Source organism: Rutilus rutilus (assembly GCF_951802725.1).
Source record: "Rutilus rutilus genome assembly, chromosome: 9".
In the NCBI taxonomy this organism is placed as follows: Eukaryota; Metazoa; Chordata; class Actinopteri; order Cypriniformes; family Leuciscidae; genus Rutilus; species Rutilus rutilus.
In genome coordinates, this window is record NC_140223.1 from 13,205,059 (window position 1) to 13,223,075 (window position 18,017).

The window sequence follows — 18,017 nt, forward strand, 5'->3', positions numbered from 1 at the left end:
AATTGGTGAAGTCTTATCCCACTACATTCCCCATTCCCTCACCTGTTACAATGAGCTGTCTCTCTGAACTGACAGTTGCTGCGTCGTTGCTTGCAATACAGGTGTAGTTTCCGTTGTGCTCGAGCGAAACTTTGGAGATCTGAAGGGAACTCATGAACTCCTTGGTTTCGATGGTGACTCCTGATGTTCCCGACACAATCTCCTGCCCATCCTTCCTCCAGGTGATCCGGATTGGCATGTCTCCGGAGGACACCACGCACGCTATGTACATCAGCTTACCAATGGAGGTGGGAGGGAAGTCAAAGGGCTGGATGAGGGGAGGAACTGATGGAGGAAGAGAACAAGCGAGAGATCTATCAAAATTCAAACCCTTCATGGTCTGCAATGTAACACTGACCCCATCACCCTCCAAAAATGCACACGCACATACACGCTCACACACATCCCACCCCTCCAGCCCATAATAGCTGCTCTAATTAGAGCCCAATTGGCATGGGGAATAATGGCATTGCCATGGAAACAGAGGTGGGGGGCTCCATCGGAGACATCTGGGGGATTTAATCTGGGGCTCGTTAAAATTCAGCTAATTAAATCAGAGACATGACAAGACAAGCAGCACACTATACTGACTTCACACTGGAGTCAGTGTTCGGTTGTACCGGTACACACACTCATGCAAACGCACACACTAGACCTCGCTGTCTTTGTACCAGGAGCTGTAGCCCCTTGTATGGACACACATGGTGAAGTGAAGATTCAAAACCCAACATCAGAGCGACCTCACTTTTATTTAGATTTAACATACTAGAAATAACACCCCCACACATACACACATGCTAAGTACACTGGGTAATTGATGAATGGTTGTAATGCTGCAGAAGGCCTGTAATCCTGTTAATCAGAGGCTATTAGTGGTGTGCTTTCTCTCAGGGTCTTTGTGCCAGCGGATGGGAAAGACCATCCCAACCGCCTACATCTTAAATATACACTAATTCTAATGCAAAACACACTCCGTTTACCAAAATACACTCATTCCGCCACAATAAACCACTACACTTTCTGAAGAAATGTGAAAGATAAAGAACTGTACAATGGGCATCCTTTCATTGAAGAAGCATGTTATCAAGAAATGCCAAACCTCAAACGGAGGTTGGTGATTTGTTTTTGGAAATTCTCCAAAAAATCAAGATACCCTGCTGACTAGGCTCAAGTCCAAAAATCCTCTCAGGGCAGTCTCTTCACACCAAATTCAATGTTACTAAATGACATTAAAAATAAAGTTTCACACTAAAACATTTTACACCAAGTCCTTAGCTGTTTTTTTTTTTCATTCTCTATGGACACCTAAATGAATCATTAAGCATATGAACAATTACAAAAAAAGGACCTACAAAATGAAATAAATAAAACAGAATGAAAATGCATAAATACAGTACAATATTTCAGACTTAGTGCGAACACATTGTCTAGGCACATTAGTTCAACCAAATCTAATGCGTCTCAAAGCTTAAGTCTTTAAAAAAGTTTGGATAGCTGGAAAAAGAAAATAGATGTTTCAGAATTGGTGTGAAGCTTACAATAAATCCAATCTGACTAATGGACATTAATGCATCATACTTGATGCACATACAAAAAATTTGGGATGTCCCAATCAACCGATCCAATCTGAGTCATTGAATATCAAGTATCTGCCAATACTGAGTTCTGATCCAATACTTGGGCCTCAAATGTAAAAAAAAGGATCAACTATCCCTATAATATCCAATATAGCAATTACTATAGTAATTAGTAATATATTCTAATAAGATACTCTTTCTCTCTCAATATATATATTCACACACTGTATACAGATATTGGTAGATGTGAACATCTGTTACAATGGTAGACATTGTAAACAGACTGTGTGGTCACAATTATGAATATGGGTCTACTGATAATAACTTATTGTATTTTATATGTACAATCAGCAGAATAATTGCAACCAAAAGAAAAAAAAGTGGATTTTAGGTTAGAAAGCATGAAGCTCACGGTGTCAGAATGCCAATCTGTCAGTCAAGTCCGAAGCAAGTCGCAACCCATTGCAACGAAGTCAGATAGTCTGACGGAAGATAAAAATAAACAGTAAAAAAAAAGTGTGCATCAAATATGCTAAACGTGTGAGAGTGACGCGCTAGAACATGTCTTCATTGGTTCTCACGCGTCACACATGCACATTTGAGCTTCCTCTTTTTTTCATTAATGGCAGTTGGCGAACCCACTTGAAGGTGGATACCATAGATGTGTATACGTAGATTATGCATTCGACCACTCAAGACACGTCGGCGCACCCGCCATCTTGGAACTGTCAGCGTGTCGTCACTCACAGTAAGCATCAATGATGCCACAAAATTGTGCAGCTTCTGGTTGTGAAACCGCAGACATTTAAATTCCCAAATAAATGTAATACATTCTCTTTCACAGGTGAGAATGTGTTAGTTTGTGTTTTTATATGTATTAACTCAATATTACAGGTTTTTACTATTGTACTTTTTAATGTTTTTACTTTTACATTGATAACTTTTTAATGTCATGTTAGCTGACGCCTTCGTCTTGTATTGTGTTGATATAGCAACATTATCTGGAGAAATCTATTGCAGATATAGATAATCATACATGCGTCTAATTATGGTTGCAGACACACAGTCAACTCACTCTTGTATGTTCACGAACCGGCTTTGACCGTTCCAATATGGCAGATGGCTTACGTACTGTATAGCGGCCCATAGAAACATCCGCTAATGAGGCATCTCTGTTCTGCTAAAAGGTTTATTGCAAAGTGTTATAATTTTTATGGAATTTACATTTTTTCAAATGTGTATGTAAAAATGTGCTCTATGTAAAAAACGTGCTCTACAGTAGATGGTGGTTTTACTTGCACAAATATAGCCATATTAGCCTTAAGTGACTTGGTGTTTTAGAGAATTAATTTGTTTGGTCTTTACAGTGTTTGTGCCCATTGGGAATTATATCCAAAGTTAAGATACCTGAATTAAAAAAAATGATTATTATTTTTTTTTATTTACATATTTGATATTTGATGATGATTATATCTAAATAGGTGTGAAGATTTTATACTAAATCCAAAATGTCTAATAAACACAAAGTTATAGCCTATATATTTAAAATATCACAATTTCCCACACACACAAAAAAACTATTTACTGTACATATTGGAGAATTTTTATTAGTCTCTGACAATAATAGATTATACGGATCATTGTTAAAATGTCAAACTTGGTATGAAAGAGTTCACACTAAATCTTAAAAAAACTAAGATATAACATATTTATGAAGTTTTTTACATTTCTTGCACTTAAAAACCTGTAAATAAATAGGTCCTTAATCAAATGTAGATTGCCCTTTTGACTTTTTTTTTTAAGGTGCCATAAACGTACCCAAAATAATTGTTAGTAAGCACTAACCTTTGACTGTGACGTAGACAGTCTGGCTGATGGAGAGCTGGGGTTGGATGAGCACACTGCACTGATACGCCCCCTCATCCATGCCCTTCTGCACATCGCTCAACTTCAGAGTGCCATTCTCGTACACCACCTGACGATGGTTGTCTGGCAATGGCACTATATCTTTATACCACTTGATGGAGTAATAGGGGTAACCAATCACACGACAGTTAATAAAAGTGTTGCGACCCGCCACGGCCGTGATGTTCCGCATGGCCCGGATACTTGGAGGACCTGCAAGAGAGAGAAAAGCGAGAGCAAGAAAGAGAGAGAGAGAGAGAGAGAGAGAGAGAGAGAGAGAGAGGGAGGAAGGAAGGAAGGAAGACAAAAAAGAGGGAGAATGTGGCGGATAGAAAAGGGTAAAAGAAAAGGATTTGAGAAAGAGTGGGAGATGGAAGACCAGGTTTTGCATGGACATTTTGGGTAAAGAAGGGAGAAATGTGGGAGGAAGAAAGCAGAAGAGCGAGTGGTGGAGGGGGAGGAGGGGGGTTAGAATGCCCTTGGTCTTCACAGCACAGATTGTGGTGTAATAGGTGTGTGGATCTAAAGTTTCAATGTGGCTTGTACCGTATCCTTGATCAGAGCTTGGCACAAAGGACCATGCCTTTATAAATTCAGCAACTGAATGAGGTGTGTTTCTGCAGTTACATTAATATGCCAAGTTAATGGATTTAATGGTAAGGCTATGTGCGGCGTAATCTTAACAATAAAATACTAACCTAATGTGTTTGTGTAGGCAGAGTGAAAATACAACATTACATTTCATAGCAACGTCCCAAAATACACATTTAAAGGATTGAGGACTGCGAGAGCAGAGGCCTTAGAATTATTTTAGTGAAACTGTGCCATGTTAGCCTGCTAATAGCTAAATCAGTTAAGTTTAATGAGCTAAATGCTGAATAGCTACTGAATTTGAAAAGTAATTCTACACTGTTTTGGTGCTTTTTATTGGAACTGGTCAGTAGTAGTCTGAAGTCTGAGGCGGCATTCACACTGACATCGATTTAATCGTTGGAGTTTGCCAAGTCACTTTGCACTGACCTAATGAAAAAACAGCTTAAATAAGCCTAAGCTGTTAGATTGTTTTCAAGCTGGTCAGTTTTGATGGTTTTGATGGCCAGCTTCAATCAGCAAAAAAACACCATAGGCTTGTTTATGCAATTTTTTAGCAGGCTGTTGATTGCTAGTACGCGTTCCTGCTCGACTTCAGTTTCATGAAATGGATAACGTGAGCTCCACTATCTGGTAGTCACTGCGCATTTGCATAAAGTTTGCTCAAATTTGTCACACATTTTTTCTCTAGTAACCTCAAATCACCAACTATCGCTAAACTTGCTCTGTCGCTGCAAAAACACTGTCAGTGCGAATGCCCTTTCATGTGATTAGCATATGCTAACAGCTTCTGGTTCTTGCTAGCAAGAACAGTCATCGCCGAATTTGAAAAGGTTAATAATGACCAATTCGTGTTTGTTTTGTTTTCTTTGTTTTGGGAAAAAGACACGGCTGACTTTCTTCAGGACTCTGCTCTCAGATCACACACGAGGATGGAGGGGTATACGAATGGATGGTGAAACACTGTGAAGGTTTGAATGGCCAATGCCTGAAGATGCAGAAAGAAAAAAGCAGACAAGGTGGCTTAGGTGTAAAAAAAAGAGGAACCAAAAGCACAAGGTACGAAGACGTAGAAGGACATTTTGTTTCCCTCAAAATGGAGGGCGGATCGGCTTATAAATCGTCGATGGGGCATATGGAGATTTTATGCACACAAATATTCTCATCCTCTCTAACAGCCCACTCCTCAACCTCGTATATCTCTCTTCTTCTGTTGCTCTCTCTCCCTTTCTCTCAGCTCAGCGTGCGTTGTGCTTTGAAGTCACCGCTCTGACAAGTCAACCCTGATGTATTATTCAAGAAGACTGTCGCACAGTATCCCTCTTCTCTCTTCTTCACAGTTATTCTCTGGCTGTCTTTCTATTTCTCTATTTTTCTTTTGTTCTCAAACATAATATATGAATGTATGAACTTAGATAAGGATCCAGACAGTAACTGAGCAACTCTATTGTAACGCTCGCAGGAAGAATGGGCCTTATTGCTCACGGGTGTCTGTGTTTGTTAAATACTGTGTTGCGAAACTATCATCTCAAAAATAAATGTGTGTGCGTGAGATGGATACGAGTACGTGGTAAAGTCAATGCTGTCAGTTTTCATGAGCGCACTGCGGTCAGAGTGTATTAGTCAGGCAGTGGTGTTTTAAGACTATATGAGTGTGTCCATGAGCATTGGGATCATTCAGTGTGTGTGTGCACTAACTGTGGCTTCCTGGCACGGGGTCTCATTCTCACTGCAATGATTGTTCTGGCATGTCTCCTTAAAGCAGACAGATATGTCATAACTGAACATTTCAGAGAGATAGAGAGAGGAAGAGAGGGTGAATTCAACAGGCCTGTCAACACGACTCAATCTCACTCAGACGGCACGCCCACCGACCGCCCACAGACAGTTCACCAACCGTCTGATGCATATGCACAAAACTGTCTTGATCTGAAAAACCTAATCTGATTGGCGCACTGGGTTTTATTTGTCTGCCTGGACACAAAGTCTTTGTTTACAAGGTATTGGGTTGACAAAACAAGCACAACTGAGGATGAAATAATTACTGGAATTGTCAGGTAAGTGGCATCAGATCTTTAAAAAGATATTCAGAGCTGAGGCCTGTTATTTCTCTCTTCCAAATCTACAATTTTTTTGTTTTGTTGGGAAAGACGTTTCTTCAGCTGATCAATCAGATTATTGTTAAACAACAGCACAATCCATTGAACGCACTGTATTCTATCCCTCACAGCCTTGTTTGATATCTGTTTGAAGTATGACGTTACCCTGACTATGGTCCATTGAAATTCCAATACGTCATATTACGAAAAAAAGATCTGTCACTACTTCTGTTTTCCATTCCTACTTACATTTTTTTCCACGCTAGTCTTTTATTATGATATAATCTAAAAAAATTTCCACTAATCTTATATTATCTCCACTTCTCCGCTCGCCTCTACACTCCACTCCTTCTCCACTGCTCTCTCATCTGGTCTCTGCTCTGCTCCTCTAATAACTTGTAATTTTTCTCCTTTCCCTCCCCTTCTCTGAGTTGTTTCTCTTCTCTCATCTTGTCTTTGCTCCACTTCTCTCCTATCCTCTGAGATTCTATCCTCTTCATTTCTTCTTTAAGTTTTTGCTTCTTCATTTCTCCACTTTTGTCCTCTCTTATCTTTTCTAATCAAAGTATTTTCCCTCGCTTCTACCCTTCTCTACCATTTCTACTCATCTTTTCTCCTCTCAGTCTGGTTTCTTAGCTGACGTGTCTCTTTTCTCTTTGGCGTGATGGCGTCTCCCTGTTGCCAGCTCTCCACTCTGTCCCAGAACAGCCAGGACACCACACGTGTGCCAGCCAGCCGGCGACATTGAGACAGAGACACCGTGTATGTGTGAAAGAGAGGAACAAAGACTCAGCAGATGGAGAGACGAACAGGAGAAGTGGAAAGATACAGAGAACACAAAAAGATGATCTGACAGTAGAAAGAATGCTGTTCAAGATGAGAAAATGCACAGGTGACAGTGCTGTGATGAACAAACAACATAAGACACTCCACCCACACACATACCCCCCACCCCCACCCCCACACACACACACACAGTGACATTTGAGTTGATCAGAAGCGATGACATCTGGACTTGAGATGAGGTGAAGGAGTTCAGGGGTCAGGGGTCGGGGAGGTGGCGGGTTATAACCCTAAACGTCTGAGATTGAAAAGTAGACAGGCACCTCTTACGTTTATGCGCGCTTGGTACTCGGCGCTACCGGCCGAGTTGCGTGCGGCGCAGCGGTACACGCCCCCATCGCGGATCTGGGGGTTGGTGACATTCACGTGCGAGACAGTGGAGCCGTCGGAGAGCGTGTACTGGCTGGCCCGGTGCGCCGAGTCCCGCGCTACCGGCTCGTCGTCCAGCGTCCAGGTGATGGTGGGGGGAGGGGCGCCTTTGGCTGCACACATGAGAGAGAAGGGCTCGCCAGGGGCTACCACGCGCTCACTGAAAGACGAGACGATCCGTGGGGTGCCGTCTGACAGGAAAAAGAGAGAGCAATACAGATAGAAGACTTCATAATCTTTGAAAAGCACACTGCTGAAAAATTTCATTCGAAAAGCTACATTTTTCAAGAGTGATTCAAAAACGGTAAATTTTATGTCACTAATGCTGTATTGCACTATGAAACTGTGTCCTAACCAGATATGACACTGAAAAAAGCAAACAAATTTGTTCAAATCATTTTAAACTGAATTTTGATGCTGAACCAAATTTAAACGCATTTAAATTGTAAAACCGTATAATGCACGTTTTACTTGATTCAGATTTTTACAGATCACTAGGGATCTGCTCTTTTTTTTCCAGATGCTTGGTTCCTTTCTGTTTCTGTAAATTAAAAACCAAATATATTCTGATAGACTGTTATGCATTTGCGTTGTGCAGTATTTCATGTTCATTATGAACAGCAAAAGTAGCTGTTACTGGAAACTTGTCGTGTCATGCCTGTGTAGGACATAGTGTAACTTGCTTAAAAATAATAGTAATCTAATTTTGGAACTTTGATGCAAAAATTTTTATTTAACCACTGAAGAGAATCCGAACCACAACCTTCAGCGCTGTCCCATTATCCACTCACCCTCAAGCAATATGATGGAGAAGTCCTGTGCGGTCTGACCCTTGCGGGTGGCAAAGCACTGATATGCCCCTGAGTGTCTTTTCTGGGCTGCCGTGATGAAGAGTGTCTCGTTGTGGGCACCCTGGATGGAGAAGTGCTGGTCGGGCACGATGGGTTCTGTGTTGCGGAACCAGGAGACGGTAAAGTGGGGCGAGCCCTGAACAGCACATGAAAGAATCACTGTGCTGCTGATGCCTGTTTTCAGGTTCTTGGGGGATAAAGTGACTCTCAGAGGCTCTGTGGAGAAAGAGAGAGAGAGAGGTTTTTGAGTCTGAGGGTAAAGTTTTGAATAAATATATATTCTTTTAGAGTAAAAGTTAAAATTATGTTGTGCCTTATCAGTCCTATGTTTTTGTGACAGATAGATTAGATAGATAGATTAGATAGATAGATAGATAGATAGATAGATAGATAGATAGATAGATAGATAGATAGATAGATAGATAGATAGATAGATAGATAGATAGATAGATAGATAGATAGATAGATAGATAGATAGATAGATAGATAGATAGATAGATAGATAGATAGAGCGAGAGAAAATGTCAGTGAGCAATAAGGCAGCTGGTGTTATGTGCTGGAGGCCTTTGTGCATGATGGTGTGTGTGTGTGTGTGTGTGTGGGTATGTATGTATTTGTGTGTGCCCTCCTCTCCTCCTGTCCTGTCAGAATCTGTGTGAGCACACTGGTGTGATGTGCCCACTGGCTAAAAGTCCAAATGTCCACCCCACCTCCCATTCTTTTATTCCCCTCTTCCTTTCACATTAAGACTCCAGCTAATACCATCCCACTAGTCTAAGATCCCTCCCCATGTCTGCACATACACCCATTTCTGGTAAAACAGGGGTCAGACTGGAGAGGCCACAACAGTCTTCCTGTCCTCTCATATTGCTTTCTCTGAAAGTCACAGAGAAGGTGGCAGAGGCCTATCAGTGTGCCAAAATCACTTAAACACAAATGTGCTTCTTGCTTACTCACTCTCTGGTATAATCCGTTCGATATCTCTTTCTCCCTATAACACAGTTGCACAGGAGATGAGGGGCATTAGATTGGTTCGATGGCATGGTGTTGAACCTACTTGACCTGGACCCTCTCCTTTGAATGAAAGGTTTTGGATATTCCAGGACTTTGTAAGAGATGGACGAATAAATCACTCCATAAACTGACACCCAACCGGTGACCCAGATCCACTGACCCTGTTTTTTTCATGATTGGGTTAACCCTTCTACTTCAAATGGTGAGTACTTCGATAGGGCAGCCAAAACTCTGGGGAAAGAGTCCTCATCCCTGTTCCTGGAGTTCCAACTCCAACACACCTAAGCCAGCAAATCAAGTTCTTTGGATTCAGTTGAAAATCACAGGTAGCTTAATTGAAAGCAATGTCAGAACTAATCTTTCTGTAGGAAGGTTGATCTCCAGAACCAAGGTTGAGGACACCTGCTACAGGGTTTTGGTTTCTGCTTTGGGGAATAGAGTAGGTGGGCTATTACTTTGAAGTTGCACATTCCTACATCTTCTTTTAGTTTTGGAACAACATTTCTAAGCCTAACCACAGCTCTATCCCTATGCATAATTATGACTGTTTGATAGGAAGGTTGTTCAAGGACCAACAAGTTGATTCAGCAACATGTCCTTTTTGATGAAACCAGTGAAAAGGATGATAAGATTTTGCCAAGTATACATGCTGAAAGAACATTCTCGTCAAACGAACATAATCCCTAACCCCAGGCTCATAAGAATGGTGTTGAAGCTCCAACCACAGCCCTATCCCTATGCCTAACCATAGAATCCAAGTTCAGGAATGTGGTTCCAGGACCAACAAGGATGTTGATCCAAGAACATATCTAAAAATTAAAGGGTGAAGATAGCTTGTAACTTTTGAAAAGCTTGCATTTTTCCCTCATCACAAGTATAACGGTGATGTTTTATGTAATTTACTCCTGCCCTACCACTAGTCCTGTTTGTCACTCCCCTCTTTCCCTTTATTTCCTATTTTATTTCCTTACCGATGACATTAAGGTGTCCTGTGACCTCTTTGGAGCCGAAGCTGTTGGTGACTTCACAGATGTAGTTTCCGGAGTCTTCCAGGCGGAGATCGCTGATTGTGAGGCCGGTCAGTCGCCGCGTCCAGCGGGAGTCAGCAGGAAGCGGCCTCCCATCCTTCAGCCAGCGGATGGTAGGGTTGGGGTACCCGGAGGCGATGCAGGGCAACTCTATGCTGCGCCCCACTTGTACCTCTCCTGACTGGAAACTGTCCATCACAGAAGGCGGGGATTCAGTGGGGTCTAAAGAAAGAGAGAAAGCAATAATATCTAATTACAACAACAATTTACATACATACATCTTAAGGGTACAGTAGCAAAACTCCTGATTAATTCTAATGGTCTGAGTAAAGGTAGAAAATGCTCAACTATTTTTTTCTGCACAATCCCTTAACTTAAATCATAAGCGGCCTTGAGGGAAAAAACATACAATTAAAAATGTAGAATATAATCCCTTTACCAATTACATAAATTAGAAACTTAATGTTACTTCTCAAAGAATCACATTTAAGGCAGTAACAAAACCATTTACGAAAATATGGTTAGTAGACTATGATTGACAAAAATGACAAAGATGTCAATTGCTCAACACACCAACACAAACACTCATACTCACCCAGCACAGAGAGACGAGCCCCATTGCTCTGCCTGGTTTCTCCGCTGTATTTGTGCTTGGTGATGCAGCGGTATGTAGAGAGGGCGTCCTCTTTCTGAACGTCAGATATGTAGAGGGCCCCATATGATGTCAGGAAAAACCTGTTACCTGAAGACAGAGAAGAGGAGATATAAACATGTGCACATGAATTTCACTGACCCACAAATTAATAGAAAACACTGAAGCCACATGATTCTCAAAAAGTCCCTTCAGTACCAACTTTATGTGCAAATCTTCAACCACAGGAATTGAATTCAGTCAGTCACAGATAGAATAACCATCTTTAGACTTCTGCAAAAATGCCAACGTTATAATTGGTAAGAATACTTGCTCACTGAGATACAAATTCGTCAAGAAATATGTCTCCAGTCACCACATACAAAACCTACAGGTAAGGATACAAGTAATTCATTACAGACTAAGATTCAAATATTTGATGTGTATGTTATTGTAACAGTATATTACTGTCACGTTCATTTCACATCAGTGAGGCCTGACTCCACTCTGATTTATCTATACATCCATGAAGGCCATATTTTACATTGCAGCACTCACCCAGAAGCCAGAAGTGGTTGATAAATGTTTCTCCTTCCTTTTCAGTCCTTCTTATTCAAATCAGTACATTTTAGCTGTGAATATTTCTGACACAAAAAAGACTATGAAGGTTTACAAATAATATGTTTGATGATATGTGTTGTCTGTGGTCATTGTGTGTGATTTCATAGTTAGGCAGAATTTTTATGGACACTATATAGATGTCTGTATCTATATTGTTTCTCACGGGGGGCAACATCCTCAGAAACATCTAAACACTTAAGTTAATAATTGAAACATAACTGAGAAGTCCCCTGAGCTATGAAAGAGCAAACTACGAGCAATAAAATGTGTATGCGTAGAGAGAGAGAGAAAAAAAAAAAAGAAGAGTTTGTCTGTGTTCTGCTAAACTGCACATCACTGGTCACAATAACAACAGTAAAGTATGTCAGTGTGTGAGAACAGTCAGTCAGTCCCTGTGTGTGTCCTACTTTCTCCAGGCAGGAAAGGCATGTGGATTAGGCCAACCGCTCCGTTATGAGAAAACTAACTGGACTGGAAATGTAAAACTCACAAAACACAAGTCTGACACAAACACATATATAAGCACACTTTAAGACCACACCTTCAGCTATAGGTCAACATCTGGAGTCAAATCCACACTGTGACTCATTAAAAACATGAAGATGTGTTTAGACTATATATTTATGCTGAGGTATCATTAGTTGACTATCTTGTTTATCCATTTATATTACGACAAACTTGTGCATTCAAAACTCACTCAACAAGACACAACGTTCCTACAGAAAGCAGGATTACCCAGTGGGAAGAGCATGTGTGTGTGTGAAGGATGGCGATCGATGCGTTTTATGGCTCGAGAGCTTCATCCAACGCAGATTTATGAAAGCGGAGAGGACAGGCTTGACTCGGCAGCCCACACACACACTCCATCACTATAACAAGCAGCTCACACACACACACACACACACACACAGACATGCAGATAGTAGCTAGAGACAAACAAAGACAATGGCTGGAAACAAAGATAAATTCAGCGTGTGTCTGTGTGAATGTCATGGCCATGTGATAAGGCAATAAAATGAAGTATGTGCGCACAAAATTGTGTGTGTGTGTGTATGGATGTGTGATTATTTGCGTCACAAAAATGTATTGCTGAATGAATATTTGTATGACAGCTAAGCACAGGCATACGTGTGCAGAGACGTAACACAGTGTCTGTGTAGGTATTGTTGTCACGCTGAGTGCTAGGCCCAGCAAACTGTAATTTAAGAGTCGGCCCTCGCGCTCCAACCTGCATATTAAGCCTTACAGGATAATATGCACTTGGTGACTTTAACCCCCTACAACATCAGCGCAACGCTGTCACAACATTTCACCCAGAGCGAGAGACCAGGGAGGGAGAGAGAGCGAGAGAAAGAGAGGTAGTCAGAGAGTAATTCTGGTTTAATCGCAGTCACTTGGATCTTTCTCATTGTGAAGACTGGTAAATTAAATATCAGCAACCAGGGATACAAGGTCTCTCTTTCTCTCAATTTTCTTTTTCACTCTGCCTTCATTTTTTTACTAGCCTGACTACGTTAGACTTCGTACTTCCGCTCAATTTCAGTTCGCTTCTGTACTCAGTCTGAGACAGCGACCTATCTGCCAGTTTTTCTCAGGCCTCAAAACAGCCGGCCAATCAACGAACAGAGGGCGGGCTGAGAGCCGTGACGTAGACGCTGATTGTACCGTGGATGTGTAGATTTACTTCACATAATCTGCAAAAGTCGTTCACAGCCATGTTCACTCCGGTATTTCGCTCCATGGTTTTGTTTTTGCATCATACATGTGTTTACAGTGGACGTTAACACACGCGCATAACACACGTCATAACCAAACGTTATGTGATTGGCTTACGGGTAACCAATGATTTTAAACTTCAGACAAGCGCCCCCCCCACAATAATTATTATTATTATTGTATCGTATTGTACGAAATTGCCACCTTGAGGTCTCAAAATTTGAGATTTCAGATCAACGTACAACAAATATTTTCAGAAAACATTACCTTCAATTTAGGTTAGGTGTCATCAAGGTTTTAAATGACGTTATGGTAAAATCACTCCATACTCCCTCCATTTTTATTTTCTTCCACTCATTTTCTCCATATCTCTTTTTCTCCATATCTTATTTTTTGGGGGGGCTGAGGAGGGAAATGTTGCAAGCCATATACAAACCCACATTTCCCATATGAGCACCACAGTTGCACATCTGCTACTTAAAAGAAGTGGATTCCTTTATTTGAGTATTGATTTATGCTTTAAAGAAAATGCATGCACCTGTGTGTATGTCGTGCGTGTGTGTGTGTGACTTTACATAAGACATTTGTCTTCACACAAGAAGTGACCCGTTGGGTGTAGAGAATAAAACATGGAGATTGATGGATTAAAAGAGAGACAGACAGAGTTATGCACATATTAGTCCCACGTCTCCTTGCGATCAGCTCTGTTTGGGAGTGCGGATCAATTCTTGTCTAGTCTTCCTTCGCCTTGAGGTGTGTGTGTATGAGTGTGCATGAAGGATTAGAGGGGGGGCATGTAAGGTCTGTCTAAAACAAGGGCTTGAGTGTACCACACACATACACGGTTCTGTGGTAGTGCTGGAGTGTGTAGCGTGGGCAGCCTGGGGCATCATGTCAGACCGAAAGAAGAAAAAAAATTGTGGAATTGGATTTATGTGTGGAGCATGGCAACCTTCCAGTTACATCTCACTCTACACAGACTCCCAAAGGCCAGAGAAACACACGCACACACACATAAAGAGAAAAGAGGTTTGTATACATGTTGGAGAATGTGTATTTTTTGTTACGGGATGTCAGGAGGGCAGGAAAACTCTCTCGCTCTCTCAGCACAGTGCAGCTGAGAAAGATCCGGTCTAAAAATAAAACCCTACCGGAAGTAAAGCCGCCATTTTCCTGCCATCCTTTTCAAGGTAAAAAGAAACAGAGTATGAGAGGATATGAATAGTAATGTGAAATACACAATAGTGTGGAAAATAGAACAACAACAAAAAATAAAATTGCAATGCACGAATGCCAGGGTACTCTGAGGTAGAGGCGGAGAACGACAGAACGACAACAGAAGGGAAAAGAGGAAGAAGACACGCACGAGATGAGAGGAAAGAAATACCAAAATATCACAAATAAAAAGAGATCGAGAGAGAGCGACAGAAGGAGAATGCGTGATGACAGAACGATAGACACATGAAGATGGAGGGAGAGAGAAAAAAAGAGGGGTGTGGGCTGTTGTTGAATTTGCTCTAGGAGCTCCCATGCAAATGATGGCGCCGCTGCAATGCTAACGAGGACCGGGTTTCAAACTGTTCGGCCCATTACTTATTAATGCTCTGCGTCTCTTCCCCCTCCCTCTTTCCCTCTCTCGCTCCACTTTTCCCTCTCTCTCTCTCTCTCTCTCTCTCTCTCTCTCACTGTTGCTAGGGCCCCTGCGCTCACGTGACGTGGGTTAGGGGGCGCTGCGGTGGCATGTGCAAAACATAGCGAGAGAAGGAGGGAGGGATGATGGGAAGGCTGGCGAGGAGGGGAGTAAATGGTGGGGATGCTAACATTCGTTTGTTCGTTAAGCCACAAACGGGCTACCAGGGCACGCACGGAGAGCCTGGCACACGGAGAGACAGGCCAGCCAGGGCTCTGATTGGCCGCGGGCGGGACTCAACGTCATTTCGATGCAGAATATGGTTAACGAAGGAGAGCTGACAAAAATCAAGAGAGCTGAGAGAGCTAGAGGGAATCAAAGATTAAAAACAATGTCACCAAGTGAAGGAAGACAGTTGGTGATGGGACGGAGAAGGAAAGATGAAGCGAAAAAAATTCTGCTGTCGACTCTTTTTTCTTCCTTCCACAGAAACAGTCACGCTCAAAAACGCACTGCACTGCTGATTTTGTAAGAAAGCCTCAACCAAATCTTCCTTGACACGATATGGTGTTTCCAAAGACGACTCTAGTTCCTGCTCGCCTGCCCTTGTCTTACAACAAAGCACCCTTTATACACCTGATGGACCCTTATGCTGGACATATGTAATGTCAAGTGTCAAGCTCAGTTATAATACAATGGACAGTTCTGAACATGGATGTTGATTGGTCAAACATCGTTAATGTGAAACACCTGCTTAAAAGCACCCTTACACCATGTCTTCACCATATTTCTGACATACTCCAAGCTTTTGCGCTACTTCTGACAACAGAACCAATGGATTTGGAACTTTTGAGTGTAGACCGCCTCGAGCTGTTGCGCCTGGTTTAGACAAAGAGTTAGAGGCAAACTATTAACTTTAGTTTACATACTGTATATCTTCTAGTGGAAGGGCAGCACTTAAAGATGTGCCCTTATTTTATTTATGTTGTGAGGGGATCATTTTAGCAATGCAGTAAGGCACTACAGGTGTACTACATTATGAATATAGTCATGACCGAAGGGGCTGCAGATGCTCCACTGCATGTCATGCCTAAAGCCCAGTAGCTCTGACTTTATTCACATATAGTGTGCCCAAAGAACTTGCAGTTACATTTAGATAAGGAAGCAGATTTCTTCAACCAATGCACCACACATTTATTGTGCCTTTTCCTTCACCTACTTCTTCCACTTCCCTGCTGTCACTCTTTCCTTCCCACCCACTCTTGTCCAACTTCAGCCTGAGTTCTGTAGTTGCACTGGCTCCCGCTGTTCTCCTCGTCTCCATACTCCAACGTTCCGGCTCACTCTTCTTGAGAACCTCAATTACATCTGTGTGGGTGATCTCTATGGCCATGTTCACACAGCAGCCGAATACGCTTATCATTCCGGTATTTGAATCCTTAATACAGTTGTGTTCACACACGGTTCAGTTATTTACGATTGAGTGATATCAGCATTCTATAACCAAACTCACACTTGTAAATTTGTAGAAAACATTTTTTTCGTGGGACCCCCTATTGTGTGGACGGAAACAGACTGAGCAACATTCTTATATCATACAGTCTTATAGAGACATATACAAGTTGTATGTCATTTGAAGGTTTTATATCCAGTCACTGTCTTCCACGAGAGCTACTCGCATCAGTTTTGAGATCTGACCCTGCAGTTGGTTAATTAAGATTTGATTGGACTCTTGTCATGTCATCTGTTTTAAGACTTCGCCGTTTTATGGACGTTGCCACAAATAGAACACTTGACTTCAAATTATATAGTGTTTGAGACATATTGTGAGCTTTTGTGTTAACAGGATATTTTGTGACTCACTTCTGTATGTAAATGCAATTGTCAATCCCAAACACTGACAGATTGAATGAAGCCTCTCTTTTAAAAACGATTTCCCTCTATCTAACACTTTAGCTATCTCATATAAGTTGTCCCACATTCTCTGTCCTGACAGTATGTGTTCATGCAAGTCTGTGTGCAACTCAAAATACATTCTTTGAAAACAGACATTTAAACAAAATGTTTCTCAAGGGTATTAAATGTGTTTGTAGCAGTTTTAGGGCTGCTGATCTGGATTGTGACTTGAAGACCTCTATGATCTATAGTGGAATATGTACATCTCCGAGAAGTCAACTATTAAATCCTTCTATTTTACTGCACTGATAACATTAAACAACACAAGACCCAATTGTTTTAATGTGAAACACAACAAAGCCTTACTAGATTACATAAAATACTAAGACAGACTTTTGAATTCACTTTCTGAGAATCAGAAAGGTCAAAATGTCAAATAAAGAGCCAGATGTCCCCCATGTAATCCATGCATGCATGTTAGTATTCATCCGAGTGCCTACTCCGTCCTGGTTTGTCCTAATGACAGGACACGGGGGGCAGGCATAAAACATTGCTGAGTGTGGAGAGTTCAACTATAAACATGTGTTCTTCTGGCCACAACATGTGTGTGAGAGTGTGTGTGTGTGTGTGTGTGTGTGTGTGTGTGTGTGTGCGATTCCGCCATCATTGCATCGCCAAGGTCAGAGCGGAGTCACCCCGATAAACCTAATTTGCTTTTGATATCAATGCTGTTCACACATACATAATTACACATGCATACGCACATACACCGCCACAAAAGGAGTGTAAATAATCGTGAATGACTGGCTAGGTGTGGGGTTACACTATCTAATTGCATTATGGTGACTTACAAACTGCGATGTAACCTTCAAATCTATCTTCAGCCTGATTCATGAAGAATAAAGGCTTGAATTAGTGGAAACAGGATATGGTCAGGGTAACTTCACAAAGATGAGCCACGTGAGGAGAGAGTATTTATATAGTGTCAAATAATTTCAGCACCAAGGACAGCGCCAATACACAATCACAACTTCAGAACTGCTAGTAGTGTATCTAACACAGCTGCTCCAGTTCAGCACCTTGGACAGTTTCCGAAAGTGCGGCTGTCCACAACACAATCCCTTTTACATAGAAACAACAGAACGGAGGTATACGCCAACAAAATACAACACCGCACAAATCCCAACCTCACAATGCCACATCATGT

At 41.6% G+C, this 18,017-nt stretch overlaps 2 protein-coding genes across 2 annotated transcripts in view; both read right to left on the reverse strand.

The window, feature by feature from the left end:
- dscaml1 (Down syndrome cell adhesion molecule like 1) overlaps positions 1-7,404 on the reverse strand; it is a gene marked incomplete at its 3' end in the record, with an annotated part of 44,124 nt that extends 36,720 nt beyond the window's left edge. Inside the window, exons 1-3 of the mRNA XM_084419582.1 lie at positions 7,325-7,404; positions 3,462-3,734; positions 43-324 (exon numbers count right to left, since the gene is read on the reverse strand). Of these exons, the coding sequence (XP_084275708.1) occupies positions 43-324; positions 3,462-3,714 (535 nt within the window). The 5' untranslated portion in view covers positions 3,715-3,734; positions 7,325-7,404. The remainder of the gene's footprint in view (positions 1-42; positions 325-3,461; positions 3,735-7,324) is intronic.
- Positions 5,496-18,017, reverse strand: part of LOC311296374 (cell adhesion molecule DSCAML1-like) — a gene marked incomplete at its 5' end in the record, with an annotated part of 78,888 nt that continues 66,366 nt past the window's right edge. The window contains 4 exons of the mRNA XM_084418075.1: positions 5,496-7,614; positions 8,215-8,490; positions 10,260-10,538; positions 10,912-11,058. Of these exons, the coding sequence (XP_084274201.1) occupies positions 7,277-7,614; positions 8,215-8,490; positions 10,260-10,538; positions 10,912-11,058 (1,040 nt within the window). The 3' untranslated portion in view covers positions 5,496-7,276. The remainder of the gene's footprint in view (positions 7,615-8,214; positions 8,491-10,259; positions 10,539-10,911; positions 11,059-18,017) is intronic.